General features: G+C 45.8%; 1 protein-coding gene across 1 annotated transcript; it reads left to right on the forward strand.

The window, feature by feature from the left end:
• The first annotated feature begins 1,813 nt into the window (after positions 1–1,813).
• LOC119443258 (uncharacterized) lies at positions 1,814–16,675 on the forward strand. The gene is made up of 3 exons (XM_037708382.2): positions 1,814–1,823; positions 9,630–10,045; positions 16,427–16,675. Exons 1-3 carry the CDS (start codon positions 1,814–1,816, stop codon positions 16,619–16,621), a joined length of 621 nt encoding a protein of 206 aa, XP_037564310.1. The 3' UTR covers positions 16,622–16,675.
• The last annotated feature ends 296 nt before the right edge of the window (positions 16,676–16,971 follow it).

A 16,971-nucleotide genomic window follows, 5' to 3' on the forward strand; every position in this document is an offset into this window, starting at 1 on the left:
ATGAACGCAGTGGCACACCGGGCACGACATTTCTGTGTTAGTGTGTAAGCTGCCCAGCCTGCAGCCAACACCACCTAGATAACACCAGCCAACCCCCCTGCCCCCGCCCCTTTCTTTTCGAAAAAAAAAAATCTGTTTGAACGAGAACAAATCACAAACGTACCTTATACAAAACAAAATCTGAGCTCGCTGTCTGCGTCTTAAGGTGCTCTTTTTGACAAAAACAGTGTACAGCGAGTTCAACCGTTCCCAGCTTTTCTATATAGTTTTCATCGCAGTTTTGATGGGAGATGTGCCGACCATTCGACAGGTACAGCACATGTCTTCTCTTCGACTATAGCACAACGCAAACTCGAAATCTCTCTTCCGTTGTCGACGCCATTAATCTTGAACAAAATCCAGCATCGAGCAAATACATACGGGACACGGGCGCCGCGAGAAAACACGCTTACTCGCGGCCTCGCTAGGTATCCTGGAACTGACGGGTACACGTCCGGCGTTCGAGCAGCGATCGAGTTTCTGGCTGACCCTGCCAGTCCCCACCTATAAAAACCACCGAAAAAAGAACGAAAAAAAAAATATTTCTTCGGCATATCGCACGGGCCGTGCCGCTGCTGCAACGACGAAACGACAGCGACCGTTTGATATATATATATATATATATATATATATATATATATATATCCCCTCACTTTACCCTAATAATATAAATTGCGGTGGAGACGCACCTGATTATAAAGAAACAACTAGATAAACAAAGATAAGATAAGATAAACAAAGGGTAAGATGGTAGCAAGAAAATCATAACATATAAAATTACAATATTCCACGCAAGCGATCAGTCAGTGGCTGTTCTGCTGCCGAGCACGAGGTTGCAGATACGATTCCCGGACGGGGCGGCGGCCTCATTTCGATGACGGTGAAATGGAAAGAACGCTAGTATACTCGTATTTAGTTACACGTTAAAGAAACCCAGGTGGTCAGAATTAACCCGGAGCCCTCTACTACGGCGTCTCTCATTGCAACACACTGTGCAGTTGAAATACATAATTTTAAACCGTGATATCCTGCACGTAAGACGAGGTTTTTCTTCCATGATTTTGGCACGTCAGATGTACCCTCGTATTACACTCGGGTACCGATGTTTCTAAGGGTGTAAGCGCATTTTGGTGTTAAAGGACCCCCCCCCCCCAAAAAAAAAAAAAAAAAAAAAAGAAAAAAGAAAAAAAAAAAACAATCTTTTTTGTCATATTATATGCGGGTAAACATCTTTTTTCCCTTTTATAGCCAGTCACAGGCAAAACCTCATATTATATTCACACTATAGACAGATTGTTACGGCAGTCTGCAGTTTCGCCACGACCGAATACGTAACTTGCCATGCTGGGTTCTGATTTCGGAAAACAAATGCGGCAAGTCAAGCCACTCGTCTCCCATTTGTGATGAAAGCAACAGCGCTAAACGTTAAGGAATGCGACGCGCAAAGAAAGTATACGACCAATTACAGCCGACTGCAAGAAACATTTTCGTGTGAGTGGGTCCAGTGGGAAAGACTCGCGCAGTCCAAGCTCCCGCATGCTCGTACGCCGCCGCCGCAAAAAAAAAAAAAAAAAAAAAAAAAAAAAACAGCGGATTTTTCGAGTCGATCGAGGCATGGTTTATCATAGCTGACAAGCTTTTCAGTTATGCGGGCCCCTTTGTGGCGACAGGCTGGTTGCGGCTGCAGATCGAAAGTTAAACGCACACCTTCTGCAGCAGCAAGATGCCACGGTGTTCTACACTGCGCAGTCTGCTGTTTCTTGCGACATGCACAATGGCTTCAGGTGAGTGTGCAGAGCAACATGGTGGCCATCAGTATGAATATATATACAGGGTGTCCCAGCTAAAAGTAGCCAATGTTTTAAAAACGACAGAGTGTGCTAGGAGGCTCAAACCAACTCAGTTGTGTTGAGGATCGCGTGTCCTATAGTCTGAGGTATTTTTTTTTGTTTTGTTTTGCAAAGTCGAATAATTAGTATAAACTAATTGCCTAACTTTTTAAATAATGGCTTCACCAAGAAAGTGTCAATGCGAAAGTTGTAGATCACATTTAAAAAATGGCCGACTGAAGTGTTTGCAGCTAAGTACCATTGATGGAGCTTCTTGTAATTGCCTTTAAAGAAAGCCCGCGAAATACAAAAACAACCACGTGAAAGCGCCACTATTTCAGCGCTCCCAGACGATCGATCAAGAAACGAAATCCGCATATCTGTACAGCGGTTCCGGGACGGGCTTGGCGCTTCAGGTGGCCGCAAGGCACGCACTGGCAATTCTTGCTAGTAAGATATGATCGCGAACGAAAAGAAGAACATGACAATTGCATTTCCCTTCCCGATTAAACAGTTGTGAGGTCAACATTTACTCAAGCCCGAGCTTCCTTTTTTTTTTTTTTCTTGCCTTGTGTGTTCGGCCTTCACCCACAAGTGGAGCGAATGATATGTTTATGCCACGTCACGTCGAAGCGCGACTCACCATCACCGCCGTTCGCTCGTGCGCCCGATCGCAACAGGGCACACCTTGCAGGGCACGCGACTGAGTCTCGAAAAAAGGCATGCAAACAATGTTCTTAACTGATGGGTAATCTGGGGGCGCTGAAATAGTGGCGCGATCACGTGGTTGTTTTTATATTTCCCGTGTTTTCTTTAAAGGCAATTGCGAGAAGCTCCATCAATGGTACTTAGTTGCAAACACTTCAGTCGGTCATCTTTAAATGTGATCTAGAACTTTCGTATTGGCACTTTCTTGGTGAAGCGAATATTTAAAAAGTGAGGCAATTAGTTTATACTAATTAAATGACTTTGCAAAACGAAAAAAAAATACGTCAGGCTAGGAAACGCGATCCTCAACAACAATGAGTTGGTTTGAGCCTCCTAGCGCACTCCGTTGTTTTTAAAACATTGGCTCGTTTAGCTGGGACACCCTCTATATATATATATATATATATATATATATATATATATATATATACATGGTGTTTCAACGAACACTCAGGAATTAATTCTCAGGAGGACACCAGTTTCGAGATATTAATTCCCGAACTTTGCAGAGAAATGCATTGGCGTTCCAGTTAATTTTGTGCTTCAATGCATAAAGCGACGTTTTGTTAAGAACTTAACTGGAACGCCAATGCATTTCTCCGCGAAGTTCGGGTATTAATATCTCGAAACTGGTGTCATCCCGAGAATTCGTTCCAAGTGGATCCGCCTGGCGAACTCCACGGCTACAATTTGTAAATTGCAATATGAGCCATCAGGTAATTAGTTAAAAACTTAATTGGCGAATTTATGTTAATTATTCTATTATGCCTTTCAATTTCTTGTGCAAGTAATGTCCGCCTCTTCGAGTAGACCAGCTCATGAACAAGAATTGTGCTATCTGCCACAGACAACCTTTAACAATTTTTGAAAGTGTTCGCTGAAACACCCTGTATATATATATATATATATATATATATATATATATGGGTGTGTGTGTATGCGCAACAATGTTCTTTCACACACACACACACACACACACACACACACACACACACACATATATATATATATATATATATATATATATATATATGACCCTAAAAAGCCAACCGACAATGAAGCCAAGGAAAGCATCGGGTAATTACCTGTGGTTGAAATTGAAATGTAGAAAATGGAAATGAAAGTGCACGAAAAGACTATGTCGCCGCTGGGAGCCGAACCCACAACATCCGCATTTTCTTTATTACATGTATTTAAGGAGATGTTGGTGCCTATATGTGGCGCCGGCTACTGCTATTCTCTTACATGATAGTTGTCCTCAGAAAGTTGTCAAAAATCACAACACTGGACTAATAACCACATATACGGATATTCACGTACTAAGTCTTAACTGCAATATAAATAAATGTTCGCGACAGAAGAGTTGACATAACATAAATACTCACAAAACCGACGTGTTCACACGCAACACATGATTTCACAAAGCATAAATGTTCACAAAACCAAGATGTTCACATAGAAGATGTTGGCACACAGAAGATGTTGGGCAACGCGCATTATCCGCGCGTTGCACTACCCAGTGTGCTACGGCGACGGCTATCAATTCGTCCACTAACTTGGGTATTTATGTTTACTAGATCTAGCCCTCGGAGTGTTAGTCAGCGCCACTCAGAGCCATGGTGGGCGTATGTGGAACATCCTTTTTTAGCGCAATGGCGTCACGTAAGACGTGAACTTATGGGAGCAGGCACGTGGCTAAAAAACCCTCGTATGATACCTAAAAAGATCAATGCTGTCAGATTCAAGACCCTCGCTATGAATGAACGAGAGAAGAAGGGAAACCGAGGGGCTCGATTTTTGTTAATCAATGGCATATTAAGCCAAAAGACAATGAAGCCACCGAAAGCACCAGGAAAGTTAACTACGGTTGAAATTGAAATGTAGACAATAATAAAGAAAAGAAATGAAAGTGGATGAAAAGGTGACATGCCGCAGGTGGATATATATATATATATATATATATATATATATATATATATATATATATTACTCTGACGAAGGCCGTGCCACAGCCAAAACGTGAGCAACTAAACGTGCATTTTCGTAGCGAGAGCTACATTGGCCGTATTCTCGCCGTTTCGCTAAGCTGAGCCGTTGCCTAGCAACCACCGCAGCTGGCAGCGCCGCTCGCCGCGCCATCTGGCATGACGTCAGAGGAGGAGCCAGTGAAACCGCGAGCTGAGCCGTTGCCTAGCAACCGCCGGCGTTGCATCACCGGAGGAGCCGGCGTTGCATCGTATATATAGAAGGGGCGGCTCGGTGGGATTCGTCGGCAGATATGGAAAGTGAGTCGGAGAGACTGAAAGAAGCCAGGCTTCGTCCAAGATGAGGCAGCGAGCCGAGGAGACGGAGGAAGAACGAGCCGCACGCCTCGAGAAGCGTCGTAAGTACGAAGCGGCCAGGCGAGTGCATTCAGATGAGGATGGTTCGTCGTCTAGTTCGGCATCTCGTGCCAGGGCCGCGGATCAACGACGGAATGAAACCAGGAGGAGGAAACGAGCTGCGGGGACAGAAGAAGAACGTGCTCGGCGTATCGAACAGAGACGGCAGAGTGATGCAGCTCGGAGAGCCCCACGCCTAGCCAACGCAGTTGGAAGACGTGAAGGCTCGCCGTGTGACGGACCATGTGATTCGGCTGGCTGAAAGTTCAAGTGCGACGCACATGTTCCAAACGGACTTTACAGACAATCCGTTTGGATTTGCGTGTGACGTTTGCGAAAGACTTTGGCATAAACGTAACTCTCGCTACGCACACCCAGGCATAACTGAGTTAAACCACAGCCAATTTTTTCTTATGTGTGCTCTTTCTTGCTAAGCTCGTGCACACCGGACATACTAAACATTCTGATTGAAATTATATATATATATATATATATATATATATATATATATATATATATATATACATAAAGTCGGCGGATAAGGATACCGTTTTGACAAGAGCTAAATAAGCTAGTTGTGCAGCCAGAATTTAAGTGTACATGCGTGTGTGTGTGTGTGGTTTGTAGGACGGAAGAAGGCCGCATAATGCTAAATTTTGCATTTTCTGTATAGTAGCTGTGGATCACGTTTCGGAGAATTTAGCCTGGTTAGACACTCATCCCATCTATTTCTTATGACAGCGACTGTTTTTGATGTGTCAACTCGCAGTTGATGTGTCCCCCACTCAGCACACATACGCACACACTTACACAAACAATGTTACCTGTTCCCACGACAAATTCTTTGATCCGTGAAAAACGCGAGAGCCATCGCCGTCGTTGCCCCACCGTGCTCGCTGACAGGCAGCGTTTTGTCTCGTTGTGAAGTCTCGGTTCAGGGAGAACTCTGTTTAATTGGGCTTCTTTTAATTGTATGCAGCAGAGCGTGGAAAGCACAAACGAACCAGCCTTGGACTGGACAACACACATGGACAATTTCGACACGAAGGAGCGCGCCTTTGTTCTTATAAACACATTTTCTTTTTTTTTTCACCAGAAAAAATAAATAAATAGGGGTAGGAAGCTTGCGTTTTCTATAGCTTTTATTGGCCCGTTCCCAGCTCAGTCACATGCTAACCGCATTCTAGCCAAGGCCGGCTGCTTTGAAATGTAGAGAAAGAGGAAAAACTAACTCTGAAAAACAAAACTGAACGGATATAGTCGTCCCACGTATCAGGTTTCAGCGGGTTCCAAACAACTACTCCGTGCAGTCGGGGAGAGGGAGGAAAGACAGACGATGGGCGATTGGGGCGATAGAACTGAGAGTACTTACTTATGCTCTGACCGGAGCTCATCCTTCCAGTGCGGACCACCCACAGTGCATACAGCGATCCTGACCCCGAAGATCAGAACCACTGATGCATGCACCCCCTTGTCTGTTTACCGGTCCAAGATAACTACGAAGAACTGCCAGTTGCCGAAGCGCGCAAAGGAGCCTAGCGGTGCCAGCCGAGAAAAAGCATGTACACATTTCATCAGGATTACTGCATTTACAACATTAAAGCCAAACATAACGCATAGCGACCAACGATCTACAAAATCGGGTAATGCGATGATCTTCCATCGGGTCCGATGAGTGAGCATATACAGGGTGTTTCAGCTAACTTGGGCCAAGTATTTATAAAACAAACATAGGCGCTACGCGTGTCGTATTGGCGCACTATTGTTTTTAGCCGTGTGGAGCACGTCATGATAGTTTTTCCAATCCGCCAAGCTCGGTAATTAACAAAGATTGCTTAATTAACTTTTTAAATGGTAACTCTAGCGAAATATCTTCAATGCAAAAGTTCAATCACCTGTTCAATCGACCTCTGTGCGCGAATCGCAGCCTTTGCTAATTCGTTCAACTTACATTTGAGGGCACTAAAAGCGCGGCGCGTTAGCCGGTAGTCGCGTGGTATCTTTAAAATTTCGCGCACTTTAAAAAAGGCTGGAAATACATTAATCAGGGCAGTTATGTTATCATAGATGACATAATCCGATCTTTCTGAACAAGCACTACAAGTTTTGTATTGAAGATTTTTCGCTAGAGTTACTATTTAAAAAGTTAATTAAGCAACCTTTGTCAATTACCCAGCTTGGCAGACTGGAAAAAAATATCATGACATGCTCCACACGGCTAAAAACAATACTGTGCCAATACGACACGCGTAGCACCTCTGTTTTCTTTTTTTTTAATACTTGGCCCAAGTTAGCTGAAACACCCTGTATGATAACAATTTTAAAGGCACAGCCTCATCAACCAAGCGTTGCAGCTTGGTTGATGAGCCTCTCTCCGATTTCAGCGAACTGTCCTTTGTTTAGGTGGCACCATCCCCAGAAACGCCAAATCAATGCCTACGAAGGGTTCTACCTCCGCCTGCAACTTTTCGTCGGATATTTTTTGAATACTGTTAGAGTAGTCGGGAAGCGGCGAACCATCGCTGAAGGAAAATAAAATATCTCCTCGAACCAATTTTGGCCGCATTCGCTGTTTCCTAGATTGTGCCTGGTAAACTATATATAACTAGTCCATAACAAGTTTTCATGATTTATTAGGCAACTGTGGCCGCAGTATATAAAAAGGAATAAAATGGAGATGCGAAAGGTTCCCCACACGACAGATTGTTGAATGCTCTTTACTGGAACGCCTTAACCTGGGGAAACACAGACACCCCATTTATTTATTGGCTCATAATAAAACTTGGGTATTCATTCACAGTGCGTCCCGTCTCTATAAGCACCATTACACTCACACGAGTTTTCCAGTATTCGTTAAACTGCATCTCAGGGTGCATTGCCTCGTGTGACTATCTCCCGCTCGTATTCCAATTTGCAAGGAGAGGTTCTTCAACTTCGATAAAACCAGATTGATAGACGACTTAACGAGGAGACGTCGCCATTTCGGAATGCTCTAACGGTGTTCTTTGATCACGCCATCAACGCGCTCTGCAATAATACTGCTCGCCTTTTCCCGCGCGTAAATTATTTCATAACATCTCGTTTTTTGTTTTTGTTTTCCTTTTTCTTCGTTTTTTTTTTCCCCCACCTTCGCGTCATAGTGTACGCTATGCCATCACTGAATATGGAAGCCGTCACTGAGTTTCGTACTCAAGCACGCAGATCGCATTTGACGTGTGCTTTTATGCTTTGCGTCACTGCAGCGAAGTCATGAAATATGATTCTGTTCAAGAGTCCCGTTTTCAAGATGACAATGACCCCCCTTCCGCCGTCCGGAAAATAATCTATATCGCCGCTGGAGCAAACGTCGCCCTCTACAAGGGTCACCGGTGCACATTCATATTGCATCCATGCGAAACATGCAGTTTGCGAGCAGCGATGTAAAAACACAATGCTGCATGCTTCTCTGTAAACCGATCTTAAGGGTGTTTTCTGTCTATAGCTGACACCCGCGGTCGTGCTCACAACCTTACTGTGGTTTAATGTGAGTTATAAACTACTCTGCACCCTTAAGGCCAAGGGTGTAAATCGGTTTACAGTGTGGGACTTTTCAGATTCACTGGATTATTAAAGATATTGGACTCGTCCACGTGAAGGGGTTCGGCGATGGTCCCCCTCCGCACGTTTCGCGGAATGATCCCTGTTTCGTATAGAGACAGGTAAGTGACCGCGTTGCCTCCCATCCCCTCACGTTCGCCTCCCCGCCCGTTTACCAAGCTACTCTGGTAAGCAGGTATAGTTTCGGTACCTACGCTGTTGCTCTAAGACTCATTCTATACTATACTAGGATGTTCTGACAGCCTTGTTGGTTCGATGCGTTAACGTGAGCGCTACAAAGCGGACAGACGACGAAAGAAAGACGAGAACTCGGGATACAGCGGTAACACAAAGTGTTCGTTGAAAGACAGCTTGGTGATACCGGCCGACATTTATATGTACGGAAAAAAGATAATCAAAATAATTAAATAAACGAATAAGCATAATAAAAACACATTGCCATGTTGTTGTAGCTGTTTTTTTTTTTGCCTCTTCTCTGAAGGCACATCGCACGTGGCCTACATAATTAGAGCGCCTTCCAATAAAGGCTTTAAAGTTTTCAGTCAGCGCTACTTCCCGTCTTCTCGTCCTTCACCCATTGCCTGTGCACGTTGTACCCTGCGCTCTGGCTCATCCATATAGCTTAGATTACAATTATACACGGAGTGGGGTAGCGATTGGCGAATATTATGGAAACAGCACGCACTAATATAGTCGGCGCACAAATCATTATTGTGACATATTGTCCAGGGGCTACTTGAACGAAGAATACCTTCCCCGTGGGTAAATTATTTTCCAGTTAACTAACGGGACACCGAGTTCCTGCACAGTAAGTTGTTTCGTGACAAGAGGAGTGACAGAAACTTTTTCTTTACCTTCGTCCCTCGACAACTTACTGTCACTCGCGTGAAGCCTCTTAACCGAGGGTAAAATCGTGTACCCTCGGGAAAGACGCTTCGCGCGAGCGGCCCATTCCCGAAGTGAATTCCAGAGCAATAATAGCGCGCGGGGCCAATTCCGGCGCGAGCGCAGCGGAAGAGCCTCGCGTCCTCCCCGTGCCAGGTGCGCTTTTCTTTTCCCCACTCAGCGCACGCAGCGTGGGTCACGCCGCCGCGCCACAGGGGGCTGGACACGACGCGCATAGCGAACGCCATCGTGGACGAGACGCTGCGCGTGTTCCGGCTGAACGCGGCGCTGGTGGAGCGCCTGACGCCGCTGCGCCTTCCGGGCGAGCTGCGCTTCCCGGGCGGCCGCGTGCACGACGTGCGCGTGCTCGGGCTGCCGGCGCTGGTGCGCCGCGGAGACGTGGCCGCGTCGCTCAGCGGCGGCGTGCTCGCCCTGTCGGGAGGCCTGGGCCTCGACGAGCTGCTCGTGCAGAGCCGCTACAGCGCCGGCCCGCGACAGCCCCTGCAGCTGGCCGGCGAGATCGACGGACGCGTCACCAACCTCACTGCCGGCGTGCAGCTCGCCGTCAACGTAGCCCAGGCCAGGGCTGTCCTCGACGTGTTCAAGGTGCCTGCCCCCTTCGCACCGGTCACACGAGCCCCCACTGCTACGTGCGCTCGCTACAACACTGAACCAATCAATATACCGGGTGTTCAAAATTAAGCTTTACGGAATTTTTAAAAATCGCCTGTGGCAGGTAGCCTAATTTTTATCGTTGAGCTAGGCTGTCCGAAGAGGCGGACATTAGTAGCACGAGAAATCGAAACACATATTCAACTAATTACCAAAAATTAACTAATTAACTTCTTAGTTAATTACTTTACGACACATATTGCAATATACGAAATATATAGCCGTTGAGCTTGCAAGACACTTGAAATGAATTTCCACGATTACACCAGTTTCGAGGTATTATTTCCCAAAGTGTGGAACGAAATCGTTCCAGTTACTTTTGTGCTTCAATGCATAAAACATCATATTGGTAAAAAAGTAAGCGGAACAACAGTGCATTCTTACGGCGAGTTTGATGGCGCACATCTCCAAACTGGTGTCATTCTGGAAATTCATTCCAAGCGGATACGCCTGACAAGCTCAACGGCTATATATTTCGTATATTGCAATATGTGTCATAAAGTAATTAACTAAGAAGTTAATTAGTTCATTTTTGTTAATTAGTTGAATATGTGTTTCGATTTCACGTGCTACTAATGCCCGCCTCTTCGGATAACCCAGCTCAACGATAAGAATTAGGCTACCTGCCACAGACGATTTTTTAAAAATTCCGTAAAGCTTAAAAATGAACACCCTGTATACTTGATTGTGATTGAACCGCAACTAATTTTAAGTTGACGCACAACCTTATTTTATTATAATTATTAAACGATGCGTTTCTTTTTTTGTCTTGCAGCATTCCCGACGTAGTTCCGTGCTAAGATCGATCTGTATAACTGCAAGCTTTTTCTTTTGTTTTGTAAATTTTCCACACGTTTCATGTCATTTCAAAAATTTACTTCCTTTTCTTATGCGTGCAATGAATGAGCGTAGCTCCAAAGTGAAAGCTCACATCCATCCGCTACAGCGCAGCAAGGTTCGCTCACTCCTGTAGTCAACCTCATGATCATCAGTAACACACCATCATCGTCTTAAATTTCCATCTCCCGCATTCCCCGTGTTTACCATTGCTAAAGCAATTTAACAAAAATACCGAAGTGTTACTTGGTTTCCGCGAAAGTTAAAATGCTGCATTTTTTTAAATAAGCATTTATCCCTTCTCCCCCTTCCGGTGAAAAGCCGGAAATAAGTCCCGAATCAAGAAATCGAATATTACGGTGTTGGGCCACACCACGAGTAAACGTTACGTCAAGAATCGCAGTGTCCAACACTGCTAAACGTCGATCACTGCGAAAATCAGATCGTCAAAAAAGTTATACATTTAAAAGACTTTATAAAACCGTCAACATAACTTCAGATCGTCGCTACACGCGCGCCCGTTGTATTCCAACATGACTTTAGCGACAATCTTCTAAATGGTATTTGAGGCAGAACGGGAGCAACAACAAAACTTTTGCATATTCCGTGCTATTGCAGCCAGATGCGCTCATGAAACGCACATAGCGGTACAGAATACAACAGTGACCTTGTGGGTCGTATTGCTCGCTCTTTCTCGACACCCGTAACTCCTCCTCTTTCCCTTGCCTCTGACCCCCGCTCTGTTTTCATTGCCCGAAAATCCATCCTCCGGCGTGACACACGTGCCCTCTTCTCCCCGCGTGTCTGCTCCCACAATCTTTCTCGGGTGGAGGAAGTCTCCCCGGAGACTTCGGGTCGGGGCGGCCCTTACACCAGCCGTCACTTGTGCTTGGAGTCAGCCACACGAAGACATTGTCCAGCGTCCGAAGTGCTCTGCTCCTGCATCTGCAGCGGATGCCCACCATCTACTTTGGACGTGTCATGGGACAAAGACAATTCGCGAAAGTGTTCTTAAAGATGTGAAATTGAACAGTAATCAAGTAGCAGTAATGAAAGATAAATTATGGACAACGCATTTTATGACTCACTGTTGCAGTATCTTCATGAAACGGGCCTGCATGCTCACATTTGCCTCAATTATGACGTAATACCGCGTGGCAACCCAAGCAGAAAAAGAAGCAGCCAACAAATAGCTATTTTCTGCAAGTTCCCTGGAAAATTTCAAATGAAATCAGACGCAAGCAATGGAGAACGCAGACCTTTCTGCGTTCTGATACACGGCCCTTAATGTATAGGAAACGTCTAAGGGAAGCAAGTATCCGCAATTGAGCGTTTTTCGGTATTTAACCCATGTGTAGACTTAGTTGAAATTTTTTGCTGTTGTTGATTCTTGTTGAATGTAGCACGACATAGCCAGTCTGTGAAGTTTTCTGGGCGCATTCAAGTATTTATGTTGTTTGCCAGCCCCCCTACTGTAATGCCCTAGGCGCAAGTAGGATTGTGAGTGAATAAATAAATAAATAAATAAATAAATAAATAAATAAATAAATAAATAAATAAATAAATAAATAAATAAATAAATAAATAAATAAATAAATAAATAAATAAATAAATAAATAAATAAATAAAAACACTTCGTTGAAGTTTCGAGACGTCTTATGGCTAAAACCGAAACGTCGTAAGCTTACAGCTATAAAACGGTAAAAGACTGAGCGGGCGGTGTTCTATATGCTGGAATAAGCACACGCTGCGAACGTTTTAGGATCAAACGTCCTGGAGCGCCGACTCAAGCACCTAGCAATGCATTCTTTCCCGTTTTTTTTTTTTTTTTTTTTTGTACTATACTATGACAGCAGTCCACGAAACTAGGTTGCCTGCGTCTGTCCTTTCCGTTACGCCGCCTTCTTCATCAGGCCACCTCCTCATCAACTTTTGCCGGACACCGCACTGGAGATCGAACTCATGCACTTAGCTAGAATGTAACTTCAGCGCTCCGCACGTTGTGCGGAGTTTTACGTGCCACGTAGACTCTCGCAGTGGCTTCTGCGCGTGCATATTTACGAGGCCACAGAAGGCAGTGCTGTAGCGGACGAAAGCAGCGTTGTGCGCATAGCAAAGTTCTCGAGACGATGGCGTCGTCAGCTTTAAAAGCCTGCGGCTGTCGTGATAAACAAGTTCAGAGCACGAGGAATCGCTGAAGTCCACTTCTTTATTTTTCATCCCTAAAATCGACGCTGACGGCATGCACATATAACGAGAGCTGTGCCTCGTATCTCCTCCCCACGTTCTCGCGCCTCTGCGCAACATGTTCTAGGTGGTGTTGCTTTGCCGTGCGCTTCACTTCTCCCTCTCCTGCTTCCAACATGTCCTACCCCGGCCGCTCGATAAAAACACAAGGTCCTACACTACAAGGCGACGGCACTTCTCCGCGATCCCCCCTCCTTTCGACTTTTCTCTTACCCACTTTATTATTCCCTTTCCCCACAGTGCCGCGCTCGCTGCACATAACCCTCTTTCACTCCCAAACAAGAATCACAAAGACAGAAAGCGCTTGCGCAGTCGTGGAGAAGCGTGTAACCGCTGTCTCGACGTGCGCCCTTCACATGTCTGCTGTCAAACACCAAGGCTCCGGCGGGAAGCCGGCGCAGTTGTTACAGTTAGCGTTCGACGTCTGACAACGCAACCTTTTCTATCTTTTTCACTTTTTTTTTTCTGTAGTACTGCAGCACGCGACCTTGACTACCCAGTAATGGAGACAGACTAAACACGAGTTTCGCTACATGTTTCGCTATTACGACTAATGATACTCGTACATAGAACAAGGGATGACTCATTTGTATTCGCACGAATTCACATACCACTCCCGTCTAGGTAGTTTCCCAAATGCATGCTGAAAAAGTAATGGACACCCATTCCCCTTGCAAAGTACGCAAATCACTTATCAATAATTAAATGAAGCCATACACAATTTTGCCGTCCAGCGATAGCAATGCAAAATGGCATCGATGTGAATCAGATGCGGTCCAACTCTCGCAGTGCATTGCCACCTATTCGAAGATAGGCTAATGATCCCAGCAAAGTGAACGATAAGTTCGGCATGAAATCGGCATAGAAAGCGATCGTCCACCAGCGAATCAGTTCTTGGCGACCTCGCTAATTCTTTTTCTCCGGATTCCAAGCGGAACTGGCCGATGGCCGACGATTGGCAAAACACTGGGAAACAGTTGGCTGCGTGAATAGTCGGGCCACGTCTGATGCTCAACTAACGCTGGTAAAGAGATGGCCAGGGACTTAAGTCCAACAACGCAGTGAGACCATGCACTTCATAATGTTGTAACAGGGCGGTCGGTAGGCCGCTATATGCGAAGCTGGAATGGTACACAATGAAGGGTCGCAATTTAATTAACGAAATTATCGGGTTTTACATGCCCCGACCACAATCCGATGGTGAGGCTCGCCGTAGTGGAGGGCTACGCATTAATTTTGACCACCTGGGTTTCTTTAACGTGCACCCAATGCACGGTACGCGAGCGTTTTTGCATAGCATCCCCATCGGAATGCGGCCGCCGCGACCGCGATCGAAACCGCGACCTCAAGCTCAGCAGTGCAACGCCATAGCCACAGGGCTACCGCGGCGGGTGCTCGAAATTTTAATTTTAGCGCGAGGAAAATATGTTTTCCGAAATAGTTATAACATTGCGCTATACGAGCTTCGAAGCTCAAGCGTACACTACATCTTGACTAATTATTTAAAACCAACGTCATAAACTTTTGATTCGCCGCATCGCACCAGCGCGAAATGCGGCGGTTCAGGAAATCGAGGATATAAACTTGCTACACTTCACGAGCAGCACATAAGCAGCTGTATCTGTTATTCACACGCGTCCTCAACCAATCTGAACTAGGAGCTCACGTTAAGATTCCGTGGCGGCAGAAGGTGCAAGGACCGTGGCTAACGTTGTCTGCGGTAAGAGTACCACGCGAGAATGAGTAAATACTATATGGAGCGTGAGAACTCTAGGGTTGAATGCCTATAAAAGCGAAATGTCCAGGTCTATCTAAGCCCTTTGCTTGATTTTGGAAATGATAGCCATCGAAGAATTTGTCAGGCCATGCAAGGCGCAACGTATAGGTACTCCATGGTAGTCGGCCGACGAGAAGCCGAAGTCGATTTCCAAATTCCCACTATACATCTAGCCAAGGTTGGGCCAGAACAGTTTCGCACCGGGATGTGTGTGGTGGGATTTGCCAACGGCAAACTAAATTTTTAACTTTTTATTTTTCACCAGAAATGAGAGGATGGAAGGATATACTTCGTCAACCTATAGGGTGATGACGGCTGCTCTTTTTCACTGTTGCGATTGTAACGTATAAGGCAGCAAGAATTTTCTTTTTTAACCTTATTATACAAACATTCATTGCCAGTTCATTAACACCTGGGGTTCAACCTCACAAAGCAGCGCTGCAGGTTGACGCATACCGCAGTGGACGGTTCTGATATGTCTTGGACACACGAACACTGAAATGTTACAACACGGGTGTACCTACGTTGAGCTGCGATTCGATCCCGCGACATCGTGCCGCAGCCAATGAGCCAAGGCCAAACCACGCACGAGCTCGCTTCTGCGCGCCTACGCATGCGCAGACGGTGTGGGACTAGCTCGTGCGCATCGAAGCGCGGCGCGAGAGCCTACAGCTGCGGTACACTGTAGCTGCGGTGCGCGTTTCAGCATTTCTCCAGTGGCAGATGCGTTTGCAAGTCCTGCATCACTATATGCGGTTGTCTAGAGGTCGACCGCACATAGGGGATACGTTGGCGCGGCGCAAGATCCCAGCTGCAGCCGTTAGCAGACGACCTGCGGCGGCTGCCATGGGTAGATGACGGTGCGCGCATGAGTAGCATGGGACCACGCTAAATAAAGTCAGAATGCTAGATCTATGGTGCAGTCATGTAGGACACGTGCCGTTTCAGCGTGACCTTTGGAACCGAAACTTAGCAGCTTAGTATTCAGCATTCCGTGGTCTGGCGCTGCTGACCCGCCGCGGAAAATATAAACGCAGGGAAGAGCGTCGCCATGATGCAAGATGCTTCAGTACAGGTGCCTGCAAGACTCACACACACGCGGGGTGTCACCGACAGGCTGTGCGATCATATTAGAACAGGGCATAATTTTTGGAGTCAATCCCTCCATGTTCTCAATACAAATAAAAACGGAGCCTCCGAATCATGTAACATGTTATCAGGAAAGCAAATAGGCTTAAAAGGCCTGCTCATTCTAATAGTGACGGTGTCTGTTACTTAACATGCACTGGAACTGAACCGTGTGCTTTTTCTTCTCTGGGAAGCCGCAAATACAATATGACACTAGGTAGTACAGCCATTTGAAATGTCTGCAGTATACAAACAGCAGTTTATGTATCAACGAGGCGTCTTTGATATGCAGCGCTAGACCTAACACCATTTTGTGCTTGGTGCAGTTCAGCAACATCGGCGACATCCAAGTCACACGGATGACCGGAGCAACACCAGCATTCAACTGGCTCGGTGTTGTGATCATGAATTTCATACTGGAAGACCAAGCAGACACACTGCGCCAGAAGCTCGAGGATGAAGCCAAGGCCGCTCTCAACGAGTCCCTTGCAAACACTAAAATCCCATTAACAATAAACTGATTTGGACATACTACGGCAGCATCCAGTCAGTGCATATGATTGCAAAACCCCGTGGAACCATGTTAGCATATGTTTTCAGTTGTTTGCTTAGATGTTACAGCACAGGTCCTGGTTACAGCTCCTGAAAGTAATACCGTATTTACTCGCATAATGAACGCACTTTTTCTCCCGAAAAATACGCGCAAAGTTGGGGGATGCGTTTATTATGCGGTAAAATCTTAAGCAATTTTTTTTCCGCGGCCACCTCTAAAAAAAGTCGCAGTTTCGCCCGAAAGGCCAACCATCGATTGCGATAGCAAATGCGTAGACAGCTATACGAAGTAAGGATAGTAGTTTTATCGGCCGTATAA

The sequence above is a fragment of the Dermacentor silvarum genome, chromosome 1, assembly GCF_013339745.2.
Source record: "Dermacentor silvarum isolate Dsil-2018 chromosome 1, BIME_Dsil_1.4, whole genome shotgun sequence".
NCBI lineage: Eukaryota > Metazoa > Arthropoda > Arachnida > Ixodida > Ixodidae > Dermacentor > Dermacentor silvarum.